Below are 25807 nucleotides of genomic sequence, written 5' to 3'. Positions count from 1 at the left end.
TTGATTTCTTTTGCGACTGCCTCTCGCCTGGACTCTGGGATTCTATATAGCTTTACATTTACCCAAACCCCTGGTTCCGTCACTATGTCATGCTGGATCACCTTGGTCAGTCCAGGTAAGGGGGAGAAAAAGTCTATTTTTGTGAACAAACGCCCTAACATCACTTTGCTGTGCCACGGACAGGGAATCAGTTATGGGGATGTCAGGTGTCACTGGTACCCGGTTCGTTAGAGATGGGGAAGCGGCCAGTAAAGTCTCTGTCCTTCCAGGGCTTTAAGAGATTCACATGATAAATTTGGTGTGGTTTCCTTTTCCCTGGCTGGTAGACTTTGTAGTTTACCCCCCTCCACCTTTTCGACAACCTCAAAAAAGGGACCCTGCCACTTGGCTAGGAACTTGCTTTCCACCATGGGAACCAGTACCAACACTCAGTTCCCGGGGCTGAAAGTATGGACCTTGGCATCCCGATCATAGACCCTCCTCTGGGCCTCCTGGGCTCACGCCATATGTTCTCGCACCAGGGACAAGGCAGCTGTGATTCGATCCTGCATCGAGGAAACATGCTCTATGATGCTTCAATATGGGGTGGCCTCTCCTTCCCACGTTTCTTTGGCGACATCTAGCAACCCCCTGGGAAGTCTACCATACAAAAGCTCAAAGGGGGAATAGCCTGTGGATGCCTGCGGAACCTCACATATGGCAAACATGAGATATGGTAGCAAAAAAATCCCAGTTTCTCCCATCTTTGTCTACCACCTTTTTCAGCATACTTTTCAAAGTTTTATTAGATCTTTCGACCAGACCATCCATTTGGGGGTGGTAGACAGAGGTACGGAGATGGGAGATTTTGTATAATCTACACAATTCCTTGGTAACCCTGGACATAAATGGGGTACCCTGATCGGTTAAGAACCCTTTTTGGACCCCCACTCGACTAAACACCTGGACCAACTCCTTAGCAATAGCCTTGGCGGAGGTGTTGCGCAAGGGTATGGCCTCGGGATAGTGCGTCGCATAATTCAGGATCATCAGAATATGTTGGGGACCCCGGGCAGATTTCACAACCGGCCCCACGAGGTCCATGCCAATCCTCTCAAAGGGGACCTTGATTATTGGTAGAGGGACAAGGGGGCTGCGAAAATGGCGTGACGGCACCGACATTTGGCACTCGGGGCACGATTCACAGTACTTGACATCTGCATACACCCCAGGCCAGAAAAATCTCTGGGATATTCTGTCCCTGATTTTTCCAATACCGAGATGTCCCAGGTCTGGCACCACCCTGCGGAAGGGTTTGGGAACCAGTAGTTGGTCTATCTCGTCCTCTCCACGTTTTACCACTTGATACAATAAATTGTTTTTAATGGCCATGTAAGGGAAAGACACCCCCCAGTTAGGATCTACGGGTTCCCCATCCAACATCTTAAGGTTTTCCCTGGCTCTCATGAGGGTGGCATCTCGCAGTTGCTCGGAACAGAAGTCCTCTCTCCTGACCTCTAAGTTGAGTACCACATTCTGGCTACTCTCATTGTCAGGATCAGAAGTGTTCTCCTGTTCATTACCCTCAGGCTGGGAGCTAGCTTCCAGGTCCTCCGGCTGCCCAGCCATGACAGGGAAAGGAAGAGGTTCTCCGGCTTCCTCGATCCCACCAACATCCCCTTCCCTTTGGCAAAAAGAGTCTGGTGAGAGTTCCTGTGCTTCCCCAGCAGGGGGAGCTCTATCTACCAGGCTCCCTTTGCTCTCCCATAAATTCCAAAAATGTGGAAAATCTCTCCCCACTAAAGCCTCCTAAAGCAGTGAAGGTACCACCCCCACTGAATGTGTTACATTGCCCCAGGGGGTATCAACCTCAACCACGCTGTCTGGTAGTCCCGAGTGTCCCCATGGATGCAAATTACCACAATAGTACTGGGGTGTAGTTTTTTGGGGTTCACACAATCATTCCTGACTAGGGTCACCACACTACCAGAGTCTAGCAAGGCTGTGAGTGGCTTTCCATCCACTGAAATAACACACATCTGTTTTTCAATACGACTCTGACATGATGCAGTACATGCGACCTGTGCAAACAGAGAAATGTGTCTTTTCATAAAAGCATAATCGCATTGCATAGGTTCATCATCTGTAGGACAGTTTGCAGCAATATGCCCTAATGCATGGCAACGAAAACACTGTATGTGGCTTACCCCCAGTCCACTTAACGGCCCCAAAGACCTTCCTGGCTTCTTTGGCCAGTCTCCAGGTCTAGGACCCACAGTCTAATCAGCTGTAACAGTCTTATCCACCTTCCCCATGCTCTTGAACCCCCGAAACAGTCTTACCGGAAACCACTGGGCGATCTTGCACCTCTAGAGACACCAAAGTGGGGCATAGATGGATTCACCAAGTCCTCGGTGGCAGTGTACCTCTCCACTAGGTTCACCAACTGGGTTGCAGTTTTGGGGTCCCCCTGTCCTACCCACTTCCTCAGGGCAGCAGGGAGCGCACGCAGGTACAGATCCATTACCACACGCTCCATGATCTGAGGGCTTGTCAAGGTCTCTGGCTGCAACCAATTCCTGGTGAGGTGGACCAGGTCAAACATTTGTCAACGGGGTGGCTTGTTGCTGGAGTAGGATCACTGATGCACGCGCTGGGCCCGGACTGCCATAGTGACACCCAAGCGTGCGAGTATCTGTCTTTAGAGTCTCATAGTCCTGGGCCTTATCTGGTTTTAAAATCAAAATAGGTATTTTGGGGTTCTCCTGTTAGAAATGGGGCCAACAGACCCGCCCACTGCTCTTTTGGTCATCCTTCATGGACAGCGACTCTCTCGAAAGTCGCAATGTAAGCCTCGACCTCATCGGCAGTTGTAATTTTCTGTAGGCGGTAGGATGCACGTATCAACTTTGGTTCCACTGGCATAGGAGCTGCAGACCCCTTTTTCAGTTCCACCAGGGCCTCTGCAAACTGCCGGTTCATTTCCTGCTGGGCTGCCTGTTGTGCTGCAGCAGCCTCTGCGACTTGGCGGTACATCTCCTGCTAGACCACCTGTTGTGCTGCAGCGACCGCTTGTTGTGCTGCAGTGGCGGCCTCTGCAACTTGGCGGTTGGTTTCCCGCTGAGCTGCATTGGCCTGTAGCAGGGCCTTTATCATTTCCTCCATCTTCAGAAAAAGCCAGCTGAATCCACCACGTGTGGGAAGATTAGCTGGTGGGGATCACCTTTTCTGAAGGACAGTCAGCAAACGGGCACTTTCTTAAAAATCTGGCTGATGCCAGGTTTATTTACAATGAGGTTTGCAAAATAATAAACAAATAGTAAAGTAAATCCTTGCTGTCCGGCGCTAACTAAACAGTCTCCTCTCTAGACCATGCGGGGCTGTTCCCCGTCACCCAAAAAAAATTGCGGTAAAGCAAACCTTATAGTCCAATAGCCAGAGCTCCTCTCACTCAGGTTCCTCCCTGAGTCTCAAAACCAGAGCCCTGTTGAGCTCTCTTCCTGGTTATTTAAAGTCCACCTTAGTGTGGGCTCAAGTGGACCAGAACATCCGGACCAGAACCTAGCCTGCCCCAGAGGCTGGAAAAACCCGGGCCGGATTCCGGTTCAATCCCTTACAACAGAACTAATGCGAGCTGAAATGTAGCGATTATCCACTATATCACCTCGCATACTGTCACAGTTTACATAGAAACGTTGAAACAATTCTGCGACAGTAACTGGTACAACAACAACTACTTGCCTGAAGCTGATGCAAAGTGTAGAAATTCATCAGCACACCAAGGATTCCTCAAAAGGGTCCAAAGCTTAATTCACATGGTCACTTGACTGGCGAAGGGGCCCTGCGTGGCTCCGAAATGTTGCCGTATGTGTACCATATGACCAAGTGAATAAAGCTTTGGACCCTTTTGAGGAATGTGCCGATGAAATATCTACACATTGATGGTCTATGGTTTCCAGCCAGTGATAATTACAGCACCTAGCATTACAGCCATTTTCAGGAACATGTACGTGGGGAAAATTACGTTCGAGTCTGGTGCAAGGTGGCAAAAAAAAAAAAAAAAAAAAAAAAATCTTCCTTTGTTCAGTCTAAAGCTAGGAAATTGGAGAGCAAAGAGCAAGGCAGCAGAAGAGATGGAAACTATTTTGTACTCCTTTAAAATTACTAATTGGACACAGAGGTCGGGGATGTCTCAGATCCAGATTAGAGGGCACCGTGTCAATTAGTGTAACCACAGTAGAAAGCATTTGGCAAGAAATCTTCTGCTGCCTGTTTTAGTGTCCTCAATAAAATCATCCAAAAAAAGAGGTCTGCTAGACAGTTTAGGGCAGTAAGCAGTTAGATCTTGATTGAAGTTTAAAAAAAATAATTGTAATAGAGGAAAAATTCAGCTAGCAAAACAATCTGAAGTCTTATTGAGTAGGCAGGTTATATGGTGTGCTCTGGGGGCAGCTCTATCAAGTTTTTTTGCCAGTGTAGGCGGCTGATTATAACCCATTATTTAGGAACACATGTCCTGTACTGTACAGTTTGTATATCCTATTTTCCTGATTGTACAGGACTGAACACAGACTTCTTTAAATCAATATGACTTGGATGACCAAAAGCAGTCCAACAGCTCAAAGAACACGAAGCCCAAATAAAACAAAAATGTATCAGAAGGCTCAAGAGAGTAGCTTGAAGCACCTTACGTCCCAAACTGGCATCAGAAGAGGCCTAAATCCACCTGGTGGAGCTCAAGCATGTGAACAAAAGCCTAATCCAAGACACAGATGTTGGATATTGAAAGTCCCATGAAGCACTAACAGCTCTGGTAGAGTGTGACTAAAGCTTACCATAAAGATTTATGCTATAATGTAAGGATAAAGGAATCGCCCACTGAGGCAACTGAATTCTGACAGCTAACTTTTCTATTTGTCTTGGCAAATAAACCTTTAAAAATATAATAATTCTGACAACAGTCCTGGCCAATCCAATCTGATGCAGCCACTGCTCAGCCAATACATTTTCCTTTGATTTTTAAATACATGGATGGATGTCAGATGGGAGGGGATCAACAGTGTAGGGTCAACAGTTAACGGAGAAGGGAAGAACCTTATACTTTAAAATACAGGCCTTTTTTTTAAAAAACAAAGTTAGTTTTATTAACATTTTGTGCAGTAAAATATAACAGGGCTGAAAATTTCAAGTTCCGAGCTACTAGCCGGGTCTTAGGGCAGGGTAGGGGTTGGGTGGGGCAACTGGTGGCGAGTAACCCTTAATTCCGCCCTCATAAATTATCTCATGAAATGACACTTAATATTTTTGTAACTTAATTCTGCATAAAATATTTAACAGCTTTATCAGTGCCCATCAATGCCGCTTCACCGTGCCCATCAATGCCGCTTCACCGTGCCCATCAATGCCGTCTACCTGTGCAGGGGAAGAGAGCGGAGAGGAAGAGGATTGCCAGCTGGATCATCAGAGAGCCAAGGAACATCGCTGTAAACAGCTTTCGTTTGAATTGCCGAGTGTCTGTGTTCCCGCTGCTTGCTGTCACATACAGCCCCGCCACTTTGATATACGTCACACATCCTGGCATTGGACAGGTGATCTGTCTATCAATGTACCAGGAGGTGGGGCTTTGTGTGACAGAGTGCAGGGAACTCTCAGCAATTCTAATGAAAGCTGTTACAGCAATGTTCCTCTGGGCTCTTACGATCCGGCTGCCTGCTCTCCCTCTCTCTTCCCCGGGGTGATCGCTGGGAGAACAGCTCCCATTCAACCATGCCTGCCGGCGGTGCTTGACCCCCCCGCTCCGAGGAGGCCCAGCCTTCATTTTCCACTCCCAGAATGCGAGTAGGCGAGTGGAAAATTTGAGGGCTGTAATATAAGTACACACAAAAATAAATTCTATTCATGGGATACAGCAAGTTCCAGTATGTATATCCAGCTAAAGTACAGGCAGTTTTAGAATACAGGATACAGAATACAATTCCTCCTTGGCCAACTGCCCAGGAAATTGTATTGGTTACTCCGGCAGCATGCAAAACTTCAATCTTACAAAGCACAGGACTATGTCTATCATAGTAGAGCAATAACAACATCATTTAGGTCAGTTGAAGAGAAAGTGGAAGAGGCCAATGCTGGAGAGCGTAGCCAGGGGGACCAAATGTTTTGACATTTTTTTGGGCAGCCCTATGTTGGTCGGTTAATTTTTCCCTTTCCAGTATAGCATTTACTGCAGCACACCACTGTACAAAGGAAGGTGGGTCGGGTGAAAGTCAGTGTTTTATTAGTTTGCAGGCTAGAACTAACAGGTCATTTAGGTTATATGTGCAAGAAAAAACCAGTCACCATAATAATGCCTAGGAGAGCCATTATAGGGTCAGAAGTTATGTGAATGAGCATGGATCAGATGCCTCAAAAGGCGAGGGATCATCCTCTGCAATAGTGAACTCCTTTTCCGGGACCGTGGCAAAGAGGAGACTTGAGTTGCTGAACATTAACCAATCAGAGAAGGTAGAGGGTCGCTAAAAAGGGTACTAGGGGCTTGAATGGAGGAACTACCACCCTCAACTGAACGAAAAGATGAACCTGAGCCAAGTTTTCTCTATTGTTTTGGACCTGCCACACTTGTGAATCTTGTCCCCAGAAGGGTACTCACAACCCTGCAGCAGTATTGGAGGAGTCAGCAGAAACCTAAATATTATGATTTTGATTACTTAAGTGCCCACAGTGGAGAGGAGACCAGTATGTTGCTGGGCCAAAAAAAACACACGTCCAAAGAGGAAGAAGCAGCATGTAGATGTAGTACGTCCCCAGAAGCAAAGCAGCACAGGGGCAGTGAGTGCTCTGAGCTGTGCAGACACTATGTACTACCAAGGGACCACACGCAGGTGCACAATACCCATAAGTGCAACAAAAAGGAAGGAAGGCAGCTTAGCTAGACCGCCTCAAGGGGTTATTAGGTTAAGGGTACCCTGGGATCTGAATGTTTAAGAGGTCTTCCACTTTTCTTACAAAATCAGATGCATGAATTAACCCCTTCCTGGCTTCACCCTTTGTGATGGGAATACTCCAGTGTAGATACGGCTCTGCACCAGACAGACCAGGGCTCTGGACCAAAAAAGCACCCTGCAGCTACTCCACACACGGCAATGCGTGCCAAGGGGAACACTCATAGCAGTATTCAGTGCATAACAGCAACATTACAAGCGGGCCCTGCATCTTGTATCCAGTGGGGTCCAGGTACAGTCCCTTCAAGGCTCTTCCAAGGAGTCAATCAATGTGAATGCTGCAGATGAAGACTCGGTGGCTATGGTGCAGCCAACATCTTAATAGAAGAATCAGTTTGGAATAAACATCCAGGAAGCAAAAAAAAAACAACCTCCATAACGTAAATTTTTCTAAAAAGTCAATCACCTAAAAATACTAGGAAACTTTTGAGAATGAAGGGTTATATGGGGGGATGCCCCTGCAGCTTTTTTGACAGTTTTCAACCACCCGACAGTAGCTGCATATAATTCAAGTTATAACCCATCTCCTGTACTATACAAACAGGGGATGGCCATTTCAGGATTCTGTCAGTTAACGTCTATACATAACTGTTGGGAGTTCCAGACGGACTGAAAATTTCAATTCTGCTGATAAAATGATGGCAAGCCATATGGCTTTACATGCATTTAATGTAACTTTTGAATCTATAAGACAAAACTGTCAATGCAGATTATTATTTCTCTGCTATCAGCATAAAATCACTGACAAGTTTTTTCTGACTCCAAGAGAAAATGGGGAAAAGGGGAGGAACCGACAAGCTGATTGACAGACTTAGCCCTATTCCTGTGTGCTGTGTAAGGGGGTGTACCCCTTCCCTCCAATTAGCTGTCAGAGTTCTAATCACGGAGCTGTGCAGAGTATAATTTCTGCTCTGCCCCATTTTTCCTCAATGCTTGGACAAACTTTCTAAATTGTGGACTTGGAAAGGATGTAGAGAAGAGAGGGCTGCAGATAAACCGGTACACCTTACATAGACAGATTTGTTTCATGTCTGTGTAACACTAATGGCAAGTCATTTCACTTGGTAAATGAAAGGGTTCACATCCACTTTAAATAGAGGACTAGATTATTTGGGTGACATTAAGCCCTTCAATTGCTATATGTGGGACTCTGCCCTCTGCTTACCAAAGTATTTAGGGGTGAGTTGCTGTGGGGAATGCTTGTAAGTTCCATCTGTAAAGTAAAACTGCAAAGAAAAAATATCTATATAAAAAATAAAATGACCTCTCTTTACAGACTTACCCTGGTTTGTGTACAATCTCTCTAAGGACTCTGACTGCATCATCATTGCTCATGTTCTCAAAATTTATGTCATTGACCTGCAGAAATCAAAGATGCAGGACCTGGTTAATTTCAGTTCTGTAGGACTCCACAAGAAAGTTGCACATTTTGTGCTAGAAAACAATTAAATGGCAGCAGTTTCAAATTATGATGCATATTTTCACAACTGTTCACAAATGTCTATTTTGAGAAAAAAAGTACACTAAAATTATTTTTGGTGCACACAAACAAAAAAAATCTCTTTGGTAAAAAATAAAATGATAGATGGCCTAGAAGTTTTGCTTCAACAAAATGGTGCCTGTCTGTACACAGACACTGACTCCCTATTGCATAAATTTCAATGAAATTGGTAAAAGATGGCTTCAACTCCTGTTCTCCACCTGTAGAGAATGCCTCAGACACATTTCGTCCATTTTCAGGGCTTAATCGTAGAGGCAATACGCAGGAATCACCACTGGTGATTAAATAGCATCATAAGCCATAAATGAACCGAACCCAGACAGAACGGTTGTGAGCGCAACAGCTCCACCTTCTGCTCGGAGGACAAACCTACAGGACTTGCAGTAGTGTACTAATTAAATCACAGTGTACTGCATTACCTATCAAAATAATGCCTTTGTGCCACAAGACCAAAGAGCAAACTTGTTAATAGAATTATAAACATTGGGTCAATGCAGAGCCAAATAACCTGCCATGGGGACGTCCAGAGAAAGTTTGTAGCAAGCAAAGTCATAAAAATCAAAATTTCTCATTTCTATACTTGATCTGGGTCAGTGACTCAGGATCAGCATGACAGCTGAGCAACTGACTTTGCCGTCAGAGATTGTCAATGGCAATCTACATATTTCTCCCTTGACATGTTTTCTTTAAGGCTTCATGCACACTATGCTCCTCTAACGCTTTTCTCCTGGCAGAAGAAAACTAGTGTTAAAAAACACATTTAAGTGCATCAAGCATTTGGGTGTTCATCCATTTTAGTGAAATTAATGAATGCACCTAGCATATAGATGCATCGGGTGTCAATTCTGCCCAAAGGCTCCTCTCCTAAATGTGATATTGGTGCGTTCAGACTTCTGCCCCAAAATGCCCCTGCCTCTAAATACCTGTAACTGACTATGTGTGCATGGACACATAGGGGTCGATTTACTTAAGGCAAATCCACTCTGCACTACAAGTGCACTTGTAAGTGCAATCACTGTAGACTGCTGTAGATCTAATGGGAAGCACTGCTGATTTTATCATCCAATCATGTGCAAGCTAAAATGCTGTTTTTTTTTTTCCTTGCATGTCCCCCTCAGATCTACAGCGACTGCACTTTTAAGTGCACTTGTAGTGCAAAGTGGATTTGCCTTTAGTAAATAACCCCCATAGGCTAATATAGAAGGCCATTTAGGGGCAGGAAAAAAATTTCTAACCTATGCAAAACAGGCGTTTTGAAAGCTGGAGTGTGCATGAGTCCCAATACTGCTTTCTGAGGTTTGCAGGATAAATCTAGATGTAACAAGCACCTGCAGTAACATATCTCCTGGCTCAATCCTCCCATCAGCAGCCACAGCTCCTCCTTTCATGATGGAACCAATGTAGATTCCTCCATCCCCACGTTCATTACTTTGTCCAACGATGCTGATGCCCAGAAAGTTGTATTTTTCTAGTTGCACAAATAATACACAACAGGAAAATAATTAACAGCAAATATCAAACACAAAGAAATAAAAGATAAATCTAGGAAATACACAGAAACTAACAAACTAGCTGGTGTCTAAGTCTGAAAAACGTACAAATGTCTGTTTTGGGTCAAACTGTTAGATACCCCACCAGAGCCAACACATTCTGATGGAAGAGATGTATCAACTGTTGACATGGTTTTGGTCAAGCAGGGGAAAAGGGGGATTAAATCAGTATACCACACTCACCCATATTGAGCGTGACTGTGATGATGTTCAAAGACATAGTCGAGTCTGTGATGCTGCTGAAAGACGACGACTGGAAAAAGAATAAATAAAGTTACTGGAAAGTCTATACGAGTTTAAATACATTTCCACATTCCTATCATGTTTAAGTTTTAATTTTTTTTTTTTTTTTTTTTTAAAACACCCTTTAGTAAAGCTGGGTATGCACATACAGAAATTTGTCCCATGGCTGCAGAGCCGATCAGTGTAATCTTACGAATGGGGAAAAAACGGGTGCCCACTATCAGACTACAATAATGCAATAATTTCAGAGATCCCTGAAACATCGCTTGTGTGGATGCGGGGATCTGAGAGACTATTTTGCTGAACTCGCTGGTTAAATGAAAAAAAAAAAAAAAAAATTCCCCATGTGCACCCTGTTTAAGAGTGTTTATGCTCAAAACAACAAACTTATAAATATACTGCTCGAAAATCAAAAGTAGCTTGATAAATTGGTTGGATCAAAGATCAGCGATTGCTCAGTTCTTGATCTTCAGTTAGCAGAGAGCCAATGACTGTCAGTCATCGGCTCTTTGCTCTGCCCCTCCAGCACTCACTGAAGCCTTGGGTTGTGGAGGGGGTGAAAGTGGCTGGCTCAGTCTCTCTGTGACATGCTGAGACACAGACCTAGCTGCCAGTCAGGCATGTGGGAAGATCTGGACAATATTTTCAGGATTCCTGCAGAGTCGAGACCAGCTCTGTGACATCAGCCGACAGAAGACTTTAGCCCAGTTTAATCTGAGTCACAGGAGTGCAGAACTAAGTGCACCCTTGTGACCCACAGAAGTAGTATGGCCAAAAAAGCTTTGGCCATACTTCTTTAGGAAAAAAATAATTTTCAAGTTAATTATCTGTAGCCTTAAGGGCTCGTTTACACTTGCTTCAAAATATGGCTTCAGACACGCTTTGTTAAACCTCTCTGAACACCAGTCTAAGCCCGTCAATAAATAAAATGGTTAGCTTACAGTCCTGTTTAACCACTTAAGGACCGAGCCTCTTTTTGAGATTTGTTGTTTACAAGTTAAAAACAGTTTTTTTTGCTAGAAAATTACTTCGTACACCCAAACATACATTTTTTTTTCTAACACCCTAGAGAATAATTTTAATTAAAAAATAAGACAACAGTAAAGTTAGCCAAATTTGTTTTTATATTGTGAAAGATAATGTTACGCAGAGTAAATCGATACCCAACATGTCACGCTTCAAAATTGCGCCCGCTCGTGGAATGGCGACAAACCTTTACCCTTAAAAATCTCCATAGGCGACATTTAAAAAATTCTACAGGTTGCATGTTTTGAGTTACAGAGGAGGTCTAGGGCTAGAATTATTGCTCTTGCTCTACCGATCACGGCGATACCTCACATGAGTGGTTTGAACACCATTTTCATAAGCGGGTGCTGCTCACGTATGCGTTTGCTTCTGCACGCAAGCTCGGCGGGACAGGGCACGTATAAAAAATTTTTATTTTTACACTGTTCTTTAAAAAAAAAAAAATAAAAAAATTCTGTCACTATTATTCCTATTACAAGGAATGTAAACATCCCATGTAATAGAAAAAAGCATGGCACAACCTCTTAAATATGAGATCTGGGGTCAAAAAGACACTAAAATGCAATTAAAAAAAATAAAAAATGGCCCTTTAAGAGCTGTGGGCGCAAGTGACATTTTGACTTCGCTTCCGCCCTTCAATGGTATGGAGACGGGTGGGGGCCATCTTCCCCTCACTCGTCTCCATACCCAGCATGAGAAAGGATCTGATCTCCTCCGCTGCTGCCGAAGGCTCCAGTAAGCGGCTGCTTGCACAGGAGAGCGGACGATAAAAGTGATTTTGCGGCGAATCTGCTGCAGAGACAACGATTATTGGGAAACCGGACTGCCGAGCGAAGAGGATACCAGGGTTAAGGCCGCTAGCTGCTGCCATAACGATATTCCTCTTCAAAATTAGGATGTATATCGGCGTGCGGCGGTCCGGAAGTGGTTAAACCTTGCATTTGCTTTGGCTTTGCTTTAAAAATGATACCTCTTGTCTATGGCAAAGCTCGCTTGAAGCACCTGCAGCTTTTGAGAGGCTTTAATTCAGCTTTGGCTTAATTTTTTTGGAGAAATTGCAGGTATGAGATACACACACATAGGGCATCTGCCAAGCTTCATTAAAGCTTCAAAAAAGCACCAACGAAGCATCAAAAAAGCATATTGAAGCGGTGGGAACTTTAATGTGCGTTGAAGTCGAAGCAAGTATAAAGGAGCCCTAAAAAAAGATTTGTGGACTGTATTCCATATACTTCTCTATTTGTTTTAACAGTACTATAAAGAAAAATACATTTTTTTTCTTAATTCAAGGTTAGACAATACATTTAAAAAAAAAAACGTCTTCAAAGAAATAGACCTCACCCTCTCAACACGAGGGGTTTTTGTTTTCCTTCTGCGTCTCTTGTGCCTCCTCATTAGACGAGATGCACTGCTCTGCTCTGTGGAGTTACTAAACCTGCAAACCGAATATTGTACAAATAGAAAAAAAAACAGTACAGTAAGTGATCAACCTGTCCTCACTAGAACATGTCACATATTTCTCCCTCAAGCAGTGATGTGATGCATGACAAAGTTTTTTTTGCCTCCATTTCCCCACATTGCAAAAGTGTGGCGTCACTCGGATTTTTAATACACAGAAAATCCTCTGTGTACATCAACAAGCGTTCTCTATTCTATATAGAGAAACAGTTATCCCTTATGCAGCCTAATCACTGCAAGCAGCAGGTTAATCAGTCTTATTACCTACTGTTATCAAGTAAGCATACATGAGGATTAGACCCCTTTCACACTGGGGCGCTTTACAGACGCTACAGCGCTAAAAATAGCCCCTGCAAAGCACCCTGAAAGAGCCGCTGCTGTGTCTCCAATGTGAAAGCCCCGAGGACTTTCACTTTGGAGCGGTGCGCTGGCAGAACGGTAAAAAAAAAGTCCTGCTAGCAGCATCTTTGGAGTGGTGAAGGAGCGGTGTGTATACTGCTCCTGCCCATTGAAATCAATGGGGCAGCGCGGCTATACCGCCGGCAAAGTGCCGCTGCAGCAGCGCTTTGCGGTGGTTTTAACCCTTTCTCGGCCGCTAGCAGGGGGTAAAACCGCCTTGCTAGCGGCAGAATACCGCCGCTCAAACGGCGCAAAAAATAGCACTGTTTTACCGCCGACGCCGCCCCCACCCCAGTATGAAAGGGGCCTAAGGGTTTCCTTCCTTAAAGCCCATACACACGTTCAGAAAATCGTATGAAAAATACTGCGTTCGAATCGATCATACAATAATTTGATCATTAGTACACAGCTTTCAAGAGCTGATCATGACAGTTCATCTGATATTATCCGATCCAACAAGCACGAAAATTTCTCGTACGATACCAGATCATACGATTTTAAATTTAATCAGTACAGTTGTCATTCAAAAATACAATCCAAATATACTATAGCACATCACTTCTGGATTTTTATTCTGTCATATGAGAATTTGCATGACTTTAGTAAATTCTTCATATAGGAGATTAGAAAAAAAAACAAAAAACAAAAGACAGACGATCATTCATCCGATAATCTCATCTTGTTTATCAGGCATTACCCTATGTCCGAATTGTAAGCACAGGCAAATTAAACAAACTATAAAGCCTAGTAAACTATATCAGATTTTTTCCCGTTCAACCCAGGTGGCTGAACGAAAAAAAAAAACAAACAAAAAAAAAAAAAAAACTGACAAGCTCAGGAGGAGCTCGCTGTACTTACTATTTAATGTTAGTACAGCGATCTCCCCACTGAACTACTATGTTCTGACAAGGGGACTGCCCCCCGCCAGAACACACTAGTCAGCGCCCACAGCCACTGGCTGCCAGAGCTGATCGGATGCTTATTGAATGGCGATTTACAAGCATGCCCATTCCACAGAAGCCGGCCATTCGGCTGGCTTCTGTGTGTACACACGGGCCGAGTGACAGCCGGTTGAAGTGGCTGATATTTGGCACGTGTACACCAGGCTTAACTTTCAGGGCCAGTTCAAACCATAAAGGTGCATCCGAGCACGTTTTTGATAGCCCATTAATTTTTATGGTTTGCCAAACACGCAGGAATGAGCAAAAAGTACTGCAGTACTAGGTTTCTTGTGGCCATGAAGGCAACTAAGAATTAATGGCACCCATGCACATCTTTAAAGGGCAGCATGATTTCATGTCATGTTAACAAGCCTTACAAAACCTTCTGTGCAGCAGCTGCTCCCAGAACCCCCCCCCCCCCTTTATCTTACCTGAACCTGTCCAATCCAGCGACGAGCAGGAGCCCAGCAGCTCCAGCTGCTGTCTGTCCTCATTGGATGTCCACATTTGTCAATCAAATCCAGTGACAAAAGAGCTGGGGGCGGGGTCGAGTTTTGCTGTCTGTTTCAATGTAAGCAGCAGCGAGATTTGTGAGCACGCCCGCAAGGGTGCCCCCCAGGGAAAGCAGCTCTCTGTGGAGGCACCCCGTAAAGAAAAGCCAGGAGCGCCGCCGGGGTACCCCAGAAGAGGAGGATCAGGGCTGCTCTGTGCAAAACCCTTGCAAAGAGCAGGTAATTTTAACATTTTTTTATTTTTTAATATAAACAAAGAAACTTTACAATCACTTTAACCACTTCCGGACCACCCACCACACATACTGCGGCAGGGCGGCCCGGCTGCGCGAATCGACGTACCTGTACTTTGGCCATGCATTAGATACAGCAGGCGCGCGCCCACCGCCGAAGTGCCCGCCAACTGGTCCGCGATCGCAGTAAAGAGAGTAAACAAGGTGGATACCCATTCTGACAGGGGAGGGGAGAGAGAGAGAGATCAGCGATTCGTAGTGATCAGGAACAGCTATCTCTCTACTCCCAGTCAGTCCATCACCCTGACAGTTAGAAAGCACCTCCCTAGGGAACACTTAACCCTTTGATCACCACTAGTGTTAACCCCTTCCCTGTTGGTGCCATTTATAGAGTGATCAGTGCATTTTTATAGCACTGATCACAGTATTGGTGTCACTGGTCACCAAAAAGTGTCACTTAGGGTCATATTCATCCGCCGCAATGTCGAAGTCGTGCTAAAAATCGCTGATCCCCGCCATTACTAGTAAACAAAATAAAGTCCCTATTTCTTTCCCCTATTTTGTAGATGCTATAACATTTGAGCAAACCAATATACACTTATTGCGATTTTATTTACCAAAAATATATAGCAGAATACATATTGGCCTAAACTGATGAATAAATTTGTTTTTATATTTATTTTTTTGGGATATCTATTATAGCAGAAAGTAAAAAAAATATTTTTTCTCAAATTGGTCAGTTTTTGTTTATAGCGCACAATAAATAAATAAAATGCAGAGGAGATCAAATACCACCAAAAGAAAGCTCTATTTGGGGGTGGGGGTGGGGGGTGGAGGACATAAATTTTGTTTGGGTACATCGTCGCACGACCACGCAATTGTCAGTTAAAGTGACAGAGTGCCGTACTTCAAAAAATGGCCTGGTCATTAAGGGGGTAAATCCTTCCGGGGCTGAAGTGGTAAGTGGTTAGGAGTGTATGCCAAACAAAAAACAAAAAAAAAGAGAACAAACAAGACTATACCTGCTAGTGGAATCATCCTCATCAGAATCAATAAAGCTAGTTGTGTCCAGCTCACTGCTCATAAGGGTGGATGAGCTTTCATACCCTCCAGTGTCCCTGCGTCTCTCTGCCTTTGATGTACCATTTAGCCTGGGAGCTGTGACAGACAAAAAAAAAAAATACAAATTTTTGTTGGATTTATAGAAGTCCACAAGCAAGGAATACATGGGTAGATCAAGATATACATCAGTGGGCAAAAAAAGCAAAAACGGGATAATGTGCATTCAGAAACAATGCTTATATAGTTAGCCAAAACCTGCTATAGACAGTTATACACTAATTTTCTTTTGGAAAACAAAGAGAACACTCTGGAAAATATATTTCAAACAACTAAATTTATCCCATAAATAGGGTTGGTTAAGGAGCTCTTGCAGAGGTTGCAGTTTGCCCAGATGATGCAGTGCAGCATCCAAACACTTTTTGGAAACAAGTTAACGATCATCTTATATATATATATATATATATATATATATATATATATATATATATACACACATACATATACACACACACTGAAGTATATTGCTTTAGGGAACTTAAAGTGCAGGAACCAATATTTCACTGTTCATGAGTTTCATAAGTCAGTGCGAATGAAGACTGTTGACAGGTTTGTGTGAGTTATACTACACAATGCATTCTTTTCTTTTTTGAATATAAGTCCATAAGCTGTTATGCATGCAGTTATAAATCAATTTAAACTAGGTCAAGTACATTATGGAAAAACAATCCAAATAAAACGGGTGTTTTCGCAAAGCAGACAATTTCACTACCAGCACTGAACTAATTTTGCACTTTGGGGTTTCAAAGTAATACTTATGGCTGACTAAGAGCTAAGCTCATTTGGAATTTACATAACAGCGAAGTTAATCAGTGCTGTAAACAAAGTCAATCATAGCTGTGTAAATGCGGTGGAAGTACAAATTTTTACAAAAATGACAAAAATTATTTGATTATGACTAACTAGTACACATTTTATGGTGGCCATCAATAACCAAAATATTATATGTTCTAGTCATGTTAGTAAAAACAGGAGGAACAAGATTCTAGAGACCACATTCAGAAGCCCTCCTATAGATTTCTAATACAGTGCCTTGAAAAAGTATTCATATCCCTTGACATTTTCCACATTTTGTCATGTTACAACCAAAAACGTAAATGTAATTTATTGGGATTTTAGGTGATAGATCAACACAAAGTGGCACATAATTGTGAAGTGGAAAATGGTTTTCAAAATGTTTTCCAAATAAATGTGTGAAAAAAGTGTGGCATGCATTTGTATTCAGCCCCCCAAGTCAATACTTTGTAGAACCACCTTTCACTGCAATTACAGCTGCAAGTCTTTTTGGTCATGTCTCTACCAGCTTTGCACATCAAGAGTGTTATTTTTGCCCTTTCTTTGCAAAATAGTTCCAACTCTGTCAGATTGGATGGAGAGCGTCAGAACAACAATTTAAGTCTTGTCACAGATTCTCAATTCGATTTAGGTCTGGACTTTGACTGGTCCATTCTAACACATGAATATGCTTTGATTTAAACCATTCCATTGTAGCTCTGGCTGTATGTTTGGTCGTTGTCCTGCTGGAAGGTGAACCTCCGTCATAGTCGCAAGTCTTTTGCTGACTAACAGGTTTCCTTCTAAGATTGCCCTGTATTTGGCTCCATCCATCTTCCCATCAACTCTGACCAGCTTCCCTGTCCCTGCTGAAGAAAATCATCCCTACCAAATGATGCAGCCGCCACCATATTTCATGGTGGGGATGGTGTATTCAGGGTGAATACACCAGTGTTCCTTTTCCACCACACACAGCGTTTTGCTTTTTAGGCCAAAAAGTCAAATTTTGGTCACATCTGACCAGAGCACCTCCTTCCACAAGTTTGCTGTGTCCCCCACATGGCTTCTCACAAACTGCAAACAGGACTTATGGCTTTCTTTCAACAATGGCTTTCTCCTTGCCACTCTTGCATAAAGGCTAGATTTGTTGAGTGTACGACTAATAATTGTGCCATGGACAGATTCTCCTACAGAGTTACCATGGGCCTCTTAGCTGGTTCTCCAATTAATGCTCTCCTTGCCCAGCCTGTCAGTTTAGGCAGACAGCCATGTCTTGGTAGGCTTGCAGTTGTGCCATACTCTATTTTTGAATGATGGATTGAACAGTGCTTCATGAGATGTTCAAAATTTTGGATATTTTTATTTTTTACCCTGCTTTAAACTTCTCCACAACCTTATCCTGGACCTGTCTGGTGTGTTCCTTGGCCTTCATGATGCGGTTTGGTCACTAAGGTTCTCTAACAAACCGCTGAGGGCTTCACAGAACAGCTGTATTTATACTGAGATTAAATTACACACAGGTGGACTATTTACTAATTAGGTGACTTCTGAAGGAAATTGGTTCCACTAGATTTTATTTAGGGCTATCAGAGTAAAGGGGGCTGAATACAAATGCACATCACACTTTTCAAATATTTGTGAAAAAATGTTGAACCATTTATAATTTCCCTTACACTTCACAATTATGTGCCACTTTGTGTTGGTCTACCACATAAAATTCCAATAAAATACACTTACGTTTTTGGTTGCAACATGACAAAATGTGGAAAATATTCTGCTGGTTTTGGTAGTTGCAGCTTGACACTGCATGCTATTGCTCAGTCGGTCTAATACTAGAACCCCTAGATACTTCTCCATCCTGAAATCCCCTAGGGATTCTCCCCTAAAGAGTAACTTGCGTTTATATTTTAACCCCCCAAGTGCATTAACTTACATTTTTCAGTGTTAAACTTTATTTGCCTTGCAGTAGCCGACTCCATTAATTTATTCAGGTCCTCTTGTAAAGTTTCTATATCTTGCTGTGTTATTGCCCTGCATATTTTTATGTTGTCAGCAAACATTGAGATCGAGCCATTTAACCATTTAACCCAGCCTCCAAATTATTGAAAGATAGATAAACTGGACAGAAAACATATATCATGGGGCACTTTACCTGAGCAGAGTACGTATGGTCAATCCAACCAGTTATATATTTGAGGTAATTTTCTAACCAGTTCGAGACAATGACAGCATGCTGTAACGATCTATTTTGTTTACTATTGTTATTCTATTACAGCCCACAAGCGTTTACCAGGGACATTAAAAAAAACATTTGTAACCAAATGGATGGGTATACTCTGGGGATCTTGAACATCCTAGTTAGGCCTCATGTACACTGCTGCTGGTAAACAGACGTTTAGGAGCAGTTGGGCATTTTTTTCAACTGCTCCTGAACTCTCCTCTATGTTATCTTATCAGTACATGTACACAGGTTCATTTATAGTCGTTTCTAGGTAGTTGAGTTTAGAGGCCGTTTTGAAACAAACAAAAAAAAAAATGTGTTCAGAAGCTGTGTTTAGAGGCATTTCAAGCGCCAAACGGCGCTACCCATTTTTTTCCTCATGTTAGTGTCCATGCGAACTAGACGGGGTCTAACCTTTTCCAAGAGAACGTCAAAAGTGGCAATTGACATGCGTGTAAAATTTAAAAAATCTCTGGGTAATTACGCAGCTGAACATAGATATTAGAAAGTATCCTGTGGACAAGTGTTGAGCCATCAATGGATGTGTCCAGTAGCGACGAACTCTGGTCCTCTCACGCAATTTTCTACATGTTTGGAGCCTCAGCAAAAGCAACATCAGGAGCATTTCCTCACACATGCTCATCATGGGATCCATATTAACAACAGCTAGCTCACACTGCTTTCTCGGCTGCTATTCACACTGTTCTCTCACAGAATGGCTAAAATAGTTAATACTTGTTTTTAGTGCTTTATATTCATTTGGGAGGGTCTCCTGAGGTTATCTTTAGTAAATGCTTCTGAATGCAAACAGCGCTAAAGATGGCTGGTAAACGCTGCTAAACACACGGTTTTAAATGTGGATTACTAGCTGTGATGTTCCGGCGTTCAGGAGAGGTTGAGAAACGCCCCGTGTACATGAAGCCTTAATGTATTTAGTTTTACTTGCTTTAACCACTTAACCTCCAGAATATTTACCCCACTTCATGACCAGGCCATTTTTTGTGATACAGCAATCAGTGAATTATAGGGGGACTACGATATTGCGGCAGCCAATGGGACACTGATACTTTGTGGGAACCAGTGACACAAATATACAGTGATCAGTGCTAAATATGCACACGGTCACTGTACTAATGACAATGGCTGGGAAGGGGTTAAAAACATCTAGGTCTATCAAAGGGTTAACTGTGTGCCTAACCAGTGTTTTTCTGTAAACTGTGTGCTGCTTTTACTAAAGGGAAGTGATGGATTTTTCCCTGCTATGCAGGAACACAAAATCCATCACTTTCCACCTGTCAAAATAAAGCTCTGCCTGGTTTACACAGGCAGAGCTCTGTTCTGTGTCCATCCATTGCCCCCAGGCGGAAGTGCAGCGTCACGCATATATATGTGATTCTGCACAGAACACCCGCCCTGTAGTAGTATATCTGCAATGGGGAGGTCGGGAAGTGGTTAAAGGGTACCTCACTTTCATGGGGAAAAAAAACAAAAAACATAGCTTATACATCTGATACACAAGCCACATTGAAAGTTATTAAAAATAACCATTCCACTCCAATCTGCAACGCTGCAATTTTCTGTAAAATTCAATGCAATTTGGCCACTCTGAAGGCATTCTGTAATGTACGGAAGGCATTCTGTAATGCATTTTGTACGGAACGCCTCCAGAAATGTAATTTAATGCATGTGTGATTGCCTGACTGATTCACCAAAAAGTCTGCATTAAGATATAAGTCAGAAAGTCAGATTTTAGGCATCCTCGGCAACAAAAAGTTCACTTTTAACGAGCTACTCCCAAAGGGCTAAGCACTTCTCAAGTGATTCAGACCCTGAAATTTTCCTCATTAGAACTCTGCAAGTACATCAGCTGAATGATAATGAAAAAGTCACTCCCATACAGATTCACTTTGCACAGTGCCTTAAGCAAATAACATTTTCTTCAGAACAAAGACTTTTTTTTCTCAATGCTTTAAAGTGTACTTGAGATACAGTTACAGATGCTGTAAAGACATCATACCTTGGATACGGATACACTCGTCACAGCCAATGTTTACAGGCCTGTACCTGTACTGTTATCTCCCACAACCTCTGCATTAAAACTCACGTGTGTTTCCTGTGAAACCTGAAAATTCCTCTTTAAATAATAAAAGAAAAAAAATCTCACGTGCAGTGTCCTAGTATAGACGCTCATGAGCATACATAACACACAAACTTTACACAGGAGCTCACAACCTATGTGCGCGATTTACAGTTTAGGCAGAGAAAGCATAAGCCACAGAAAAAAGCAGTGCTGAGGCCATCTTACTCTGGGGGCATTGAATAGCAAGGCTACAGGATGTGAGATTTATAGCTGGATATGACAGGAGATAGCAAGAAGATGGCAGGTGCAGAATGTAAATGCACTTAGATTGCAAAGGGCCAGTCCGATCAAAGTGAGACTTTAATTATAAGAAGAGCCTGGTAGACTTAGTAGCTAGTTTTTGATTTTTTGTCTTGAAAACAGGAGCAGTGATGAGGCTAATTGCCAACTGATGGAGAAGATGTAAACGAAGCCCTCGGTGGTCTCGCTCACAGCAGTGATCACATCAGCCAAGGGGCTTCATTAAACTATCTCCATCAGTTGGCAAGTAGCCACAACAGTGCTACAGTTTTCGATTGGACCTGGGGGATTAGCTTGTCGTGGTACAGGATTCATTACAGCAGCATCAACCAGCCGTAAATGTTCACATAATATGGTGTTCTATACAGAAACCAGATCTGGCCAATTTTTATTGTGACTTATATGTTCATGTGGCTCAGTAAATTTCTGCCTTTTATCATATTGAGTCTCCAGTGGACTCCACTGTTTTCACCCCAATTGAGCACGGTCTATTTTTAGGATAATTCCAGCATCAGTGCAGTGACACAACATACGTCCTAAACGCTCATATAGAGACTAATTGGTGTTTCTGCTCTGTCTGAGCTTTGTATCTTTCAGTGCCTCCCATTGCATTCTCCCTAGAAAATAAATGCATAAAAAAAAGGGTTAAAGGTCAAGGTTAAAGCCCAAGTCTTGGCAGAATTAGCTTCACAGGTCTCAAGGTCTCAAGGAGACAAACATTCTAATTCATTAGAAGGCCCTCACTGCCAAGCAGCCATAAATGTATGTCCTACGAATCAGTTACTTTACATGCTGGAGGAAGTCCAGCTCTCACTGAAACAGCTGGAGTGATCTGAAGGTAAGTACTGAAGGTCTCAGATCCCAGCACTGCAGCTGCATCTCAATTCCCCTCTTCTATTTACTACTCACAAAACACACAGCCTCAAGATCCATTTTGTGAATAGCCTGGAGGAGAGGTGGGTGGAGATGTGACTGTAGCATCGAGGACAAAAAGATCTGCAGTCAGGTACAGTTGGCACTGGACTACCTCTAGCATTTAACTACTTACCACCCAGTTGCTGTAAAAAAATAGCTGGACTGCTGCTCCCTGAGGGCAGGAGGCCATTTTGTGTGCGCATGGCCATGCTCTGTTATCACTGTGTCCATTGGACACTGCAGATCATAAAGCAAGGGTATAAAAACATTGAAGTTGTCCCTGCACCAGGTGATCGCTATGACTAATCATAGTGATCAGAAATGTAAACTAAAGCGGCATTTTGTAGCCAACTCTCTGTTTCCTCCCATACACTAATCGTCTGTGAAAGAAAATAAGAGTTTCCAACCGTGACTGCCAGCAGCATATATTGCTGCAAGTTGCAACACATTCAAATAGATTGTAGTTTTATTTTGAAATTACAAACAAACTGTGGGATTGTGAATGCGTGGCGTTGGAGAACAGAAGCACACTGAAATGGCTCTGTCGCCAGTGAGTTAGGTTAGGGTTACATGGTTGGTAAGGTTGAATAAAGACAACAGTCCATCCAGTTCAACCTCTGTAGAAAAATTATTTTCCATACTCCATTAAATTTTTTCGTTAAGATGCACGTCCAAGAGTCTTTCAAAACTATATATACTTCCTGTCGACACCACCGATTGTGTTAGAGAGTTCCACATCCTAACCACCCTGACAGTGAAAAACCTCCTACGTAGTTTAAGGTTAAACTGCTTTTCTCTTCCAGTCTCATCGTGTGGCCCCGTGTCCTCTTACACTCCCTGGGACTGAAAAGTTTCATACTTACACTGGGATCACCGTTGAGATAGTTGTATAATCGCAATCATATCTCCTCTCAAGCGTCTTTTCTCACGGGAGAATACATTTAGCACTTGTAGTCTTCTCTCATAACTGAGGTCCTCCAGTCCACTTATTCATTTAGTTGCCCTTCTCTGGACTCTCTCCAGCTCCAGCACATCCTTTGATTGGTGACCAGAACTGGACGGAATACTCCAGATGCGGCCGAACCAGAGTTTTAAAAAGTGGCAGAATAATCGACTTATCTCTGGAGTAAATTGCCTTTTTAATGCATGCCAATATTCTGCTGGTTTTGGTAGTTGCAGCTTGACACTGCATGCTATTGCTCAGTCGGTCTAATACTAGAACCCCTAGATACTTCTCCATCCTGAAATCCCCTAGGGATTCTCCCCTAAAGAGTAACTTGCGTTTATATTTTAATCCCCCAAGTGCATTAACTTACATTTTTCAGTGTTAAACTTTATTTGCCTTGCAGTAGCCGACTCCATTAATTTATTCAGGTCCTCTTGTAAAGTTTCTATATCTTGCTGTGTTATTGCCCTGCATATTTTTATGTTGTCAGCAAACATTGAGATCGAGCCATTTAACCCAGCCTCCATATAATTTATAAATACATTAAACAAATTTGGTCCCAGGACAGAGCCATAGGGTGCCCCATTAACTACTCTAGACCATTCTGAGTACACGTCATTTACAATCCTTTGGACACGCGCCCTTAGCCAGTTTTCTATCCAGGTACATACCCTATGGTCCATGCCTACAGAACTCAGCTTGTTGTGGTGGTACTGTATCAAATGCTTTTGAAAAATCCACATATACCACATCCACCGGCCTACCTTTGCTCACTTCCTTGTAGAATGTTAACAGGTTGGTTTCGCAAGAACGGCCTTTCGTAAATCCATGCCGATTACTGCCGATGCCATTTTCATTAAAAAATGTTACCTTACAGAGGCTGTGATCTGATCCAATTTTCAGTGCGATTATGTAGTGCGACTTGGTTGCATTTTGGATTTGGTTTGCATATTCTATGGGGGTGAAATTGCACTGGAATCACATAAAAAGTAGCACAGGAACCTTTTCCAAAATCGCTCCATGCTTTGCCACCCATCAGCCCAGAGCCTGCTGCATGGACAGTTCCCACTCCCTCGCACAGATGGGAGAGGAGAGCCGATCTGCTCCATCTCCTTCCGCCCCTCTGCCCCTCTGTGTTCACCATGGATAATGTGAAGCCCAGCAGCTGAATGGTCAAATTCAGCTGAAGAAGCCCAACTCAACCATCTTTCTTGTGCTCACCTTTATCTCACCAGGATTTAGTCTTCCCAGCACAGAGGAACAGTGCCAGTGATGTAAGTTTAGTAAACTGAGCTGTGCCGGTTTAAAACAAATAAACTAATGTAGTTTGACAGCTGCAATATATAAAACTTTTGCTTTTGTGTTTAGACAGGCTTTAAACAGTCACCACACAGTTAACCCCCCCCATTTTATTTTTGTTACTCCTCCTCACCTTAAAGAATAAGAAGTCCAGCCTGAGCTCTTTCTGCTGGGCTTCTATGGGTCACAGGAGTGCAATTCGTTTTGCACTCTTGTGACCCGTTTTCAGCAGAGAGCCGCCAGGTGCCTGGACTGATAGCCATCTAAGCCTCTCAGTGAGCCACTGAGAGGCTGACATGGCTGCTCCCTGCCTCTCCATAGCTCAGCGCTCCAGTGGAGGAGCAGAGCTGCTGATTGACAGGAAGCAGCTCTCTGCGCGAGGAGCAGTGAGAACCGAGCCATCGGCGATGTTCAACCGCTCGGTTTTCAGTGAAGAGGTGACCAGGGACAGATTTAGCATCGGATCGATGCTGCATCCACCTAGGCAAGTATCAATCTGCAAAAAAACGGATAACCATACTTCTCCTTTAAAGTTATTTCAACTTTTTTTCTGTAAAACAAAAGTTATACTTACCAGCTATGTGCAATAGTTCTGCACAGAGCAGCCCCGATCCTCTTCTTTACGGGTCCCTCGCTGGCACTCCTGGCTCCTCCACCTTGAGCAGTGTCCCAAGAGAAAAACACTTTCCTTCGGGGCACTACAGCATGCTTTCCCCCGAGCCGCTGCTCTATGTGTCCATAAGATACATAGGGCCGAGGCTCGGCCCCACCCCTCTGCTCTCTTCTCATGGGCTCACCGAGTACTAACTGGCAGGTATACACATCTATTTGGAAACAAACTAATAGTCTATCTGGTGCATGCAGAGCCCTTTGACAATAGAAGCATCCAACAAATTATCAGCAAATTCTACCTTGCATCCTATATGGGATCCCTAAAAAAAAAAAAAAAAAAAAAAAAAAAAAAAAAAAAGAAGTTTTAAAGTTTTTCTTCGTTTGTCAGTAACTTTTGTAAATAAGTAATTTTTCTCCTTCACTGGTGGGTGCTTATGAGGTGGCACTGATGAGGTGGCACTTATGGGCAATGATGTGGCGGCACCTATGGGAACTGATTAGGTGGAACTGATGAGGCACGAATATGCCGCACTTATGAGCGCTGACAAGCACTGATAGGTGGCAATGATAGGCACAGATGGGCGGCAGTGATGGGCAGCAGTGACTGGAATCACTAATGGGAACTCATTGCTGGCACTGGGGGGCACTCATGGCTGGCACTGGGTGGGGGGCTTTATTGTAATCAGGGAACTGATGATCAG

General features: G+C 43.2%; 1 protein-coding gene across 4 annotated transcripts in view; it reads right to left on the bottom strand.

Annotated features, from left to right (window-relative positions):
* DVL3 (dishevelled segment polarity protein 3) overlaps nucleotides 1-25807 on the bottom strand; it is a 226181-nt gene that overhangs the window by 32433 nt on the left and 167941 nt on the right. For all 4 annotated transcript variants that reach the window (XM_073626557.1, XM_073626558.1, XM_073626559.1 and 1 more), the window contains 5 exons: nucleotides 15863-15998; nucleotides 12639-12732; nucleotides 10212-10281; nucleotides 9807-9946; nucleotides 8260-8336 (listed from right to left, as the gene is read on the bottom strand). In XM_073626557.1, the coding sequence (XP_073482658.1) occupies nucleotides 8260-8336; nucleotides 9807-9946; nucleotides 10212-10281; nucleotides 12639-12732; nucleotides 15863-15998 (517 nt within the window). The remainder of the gene's footprint in view (nucleotides 1-8259; nucleotides 8337-9806; nucleotides 9947-10211; nucleotides 10282-12638; nucleotides 12733-15862; nucleotides 15999-25807) is intronic.

Source organism: Aquarana catesbeiana, linkage group LG04, assembly GCF_042186555.1.
Source record: "Aquarana catesbeiana isolate 2022-GZ linkage group LG04, ASM4218655v1, whole genome shotgun sequence".
Classification (NCBI taxonomy): Eukaryota; Metazoa; Chordata; class Amphibia; order Anura; family Ranidae; genus Aquarana; species Aquarana catesbeiana.
Note: the sequence above shows the minus strand (reverse complement) of the source record. Positions and strands in the feature narration are given on the sequence as shown.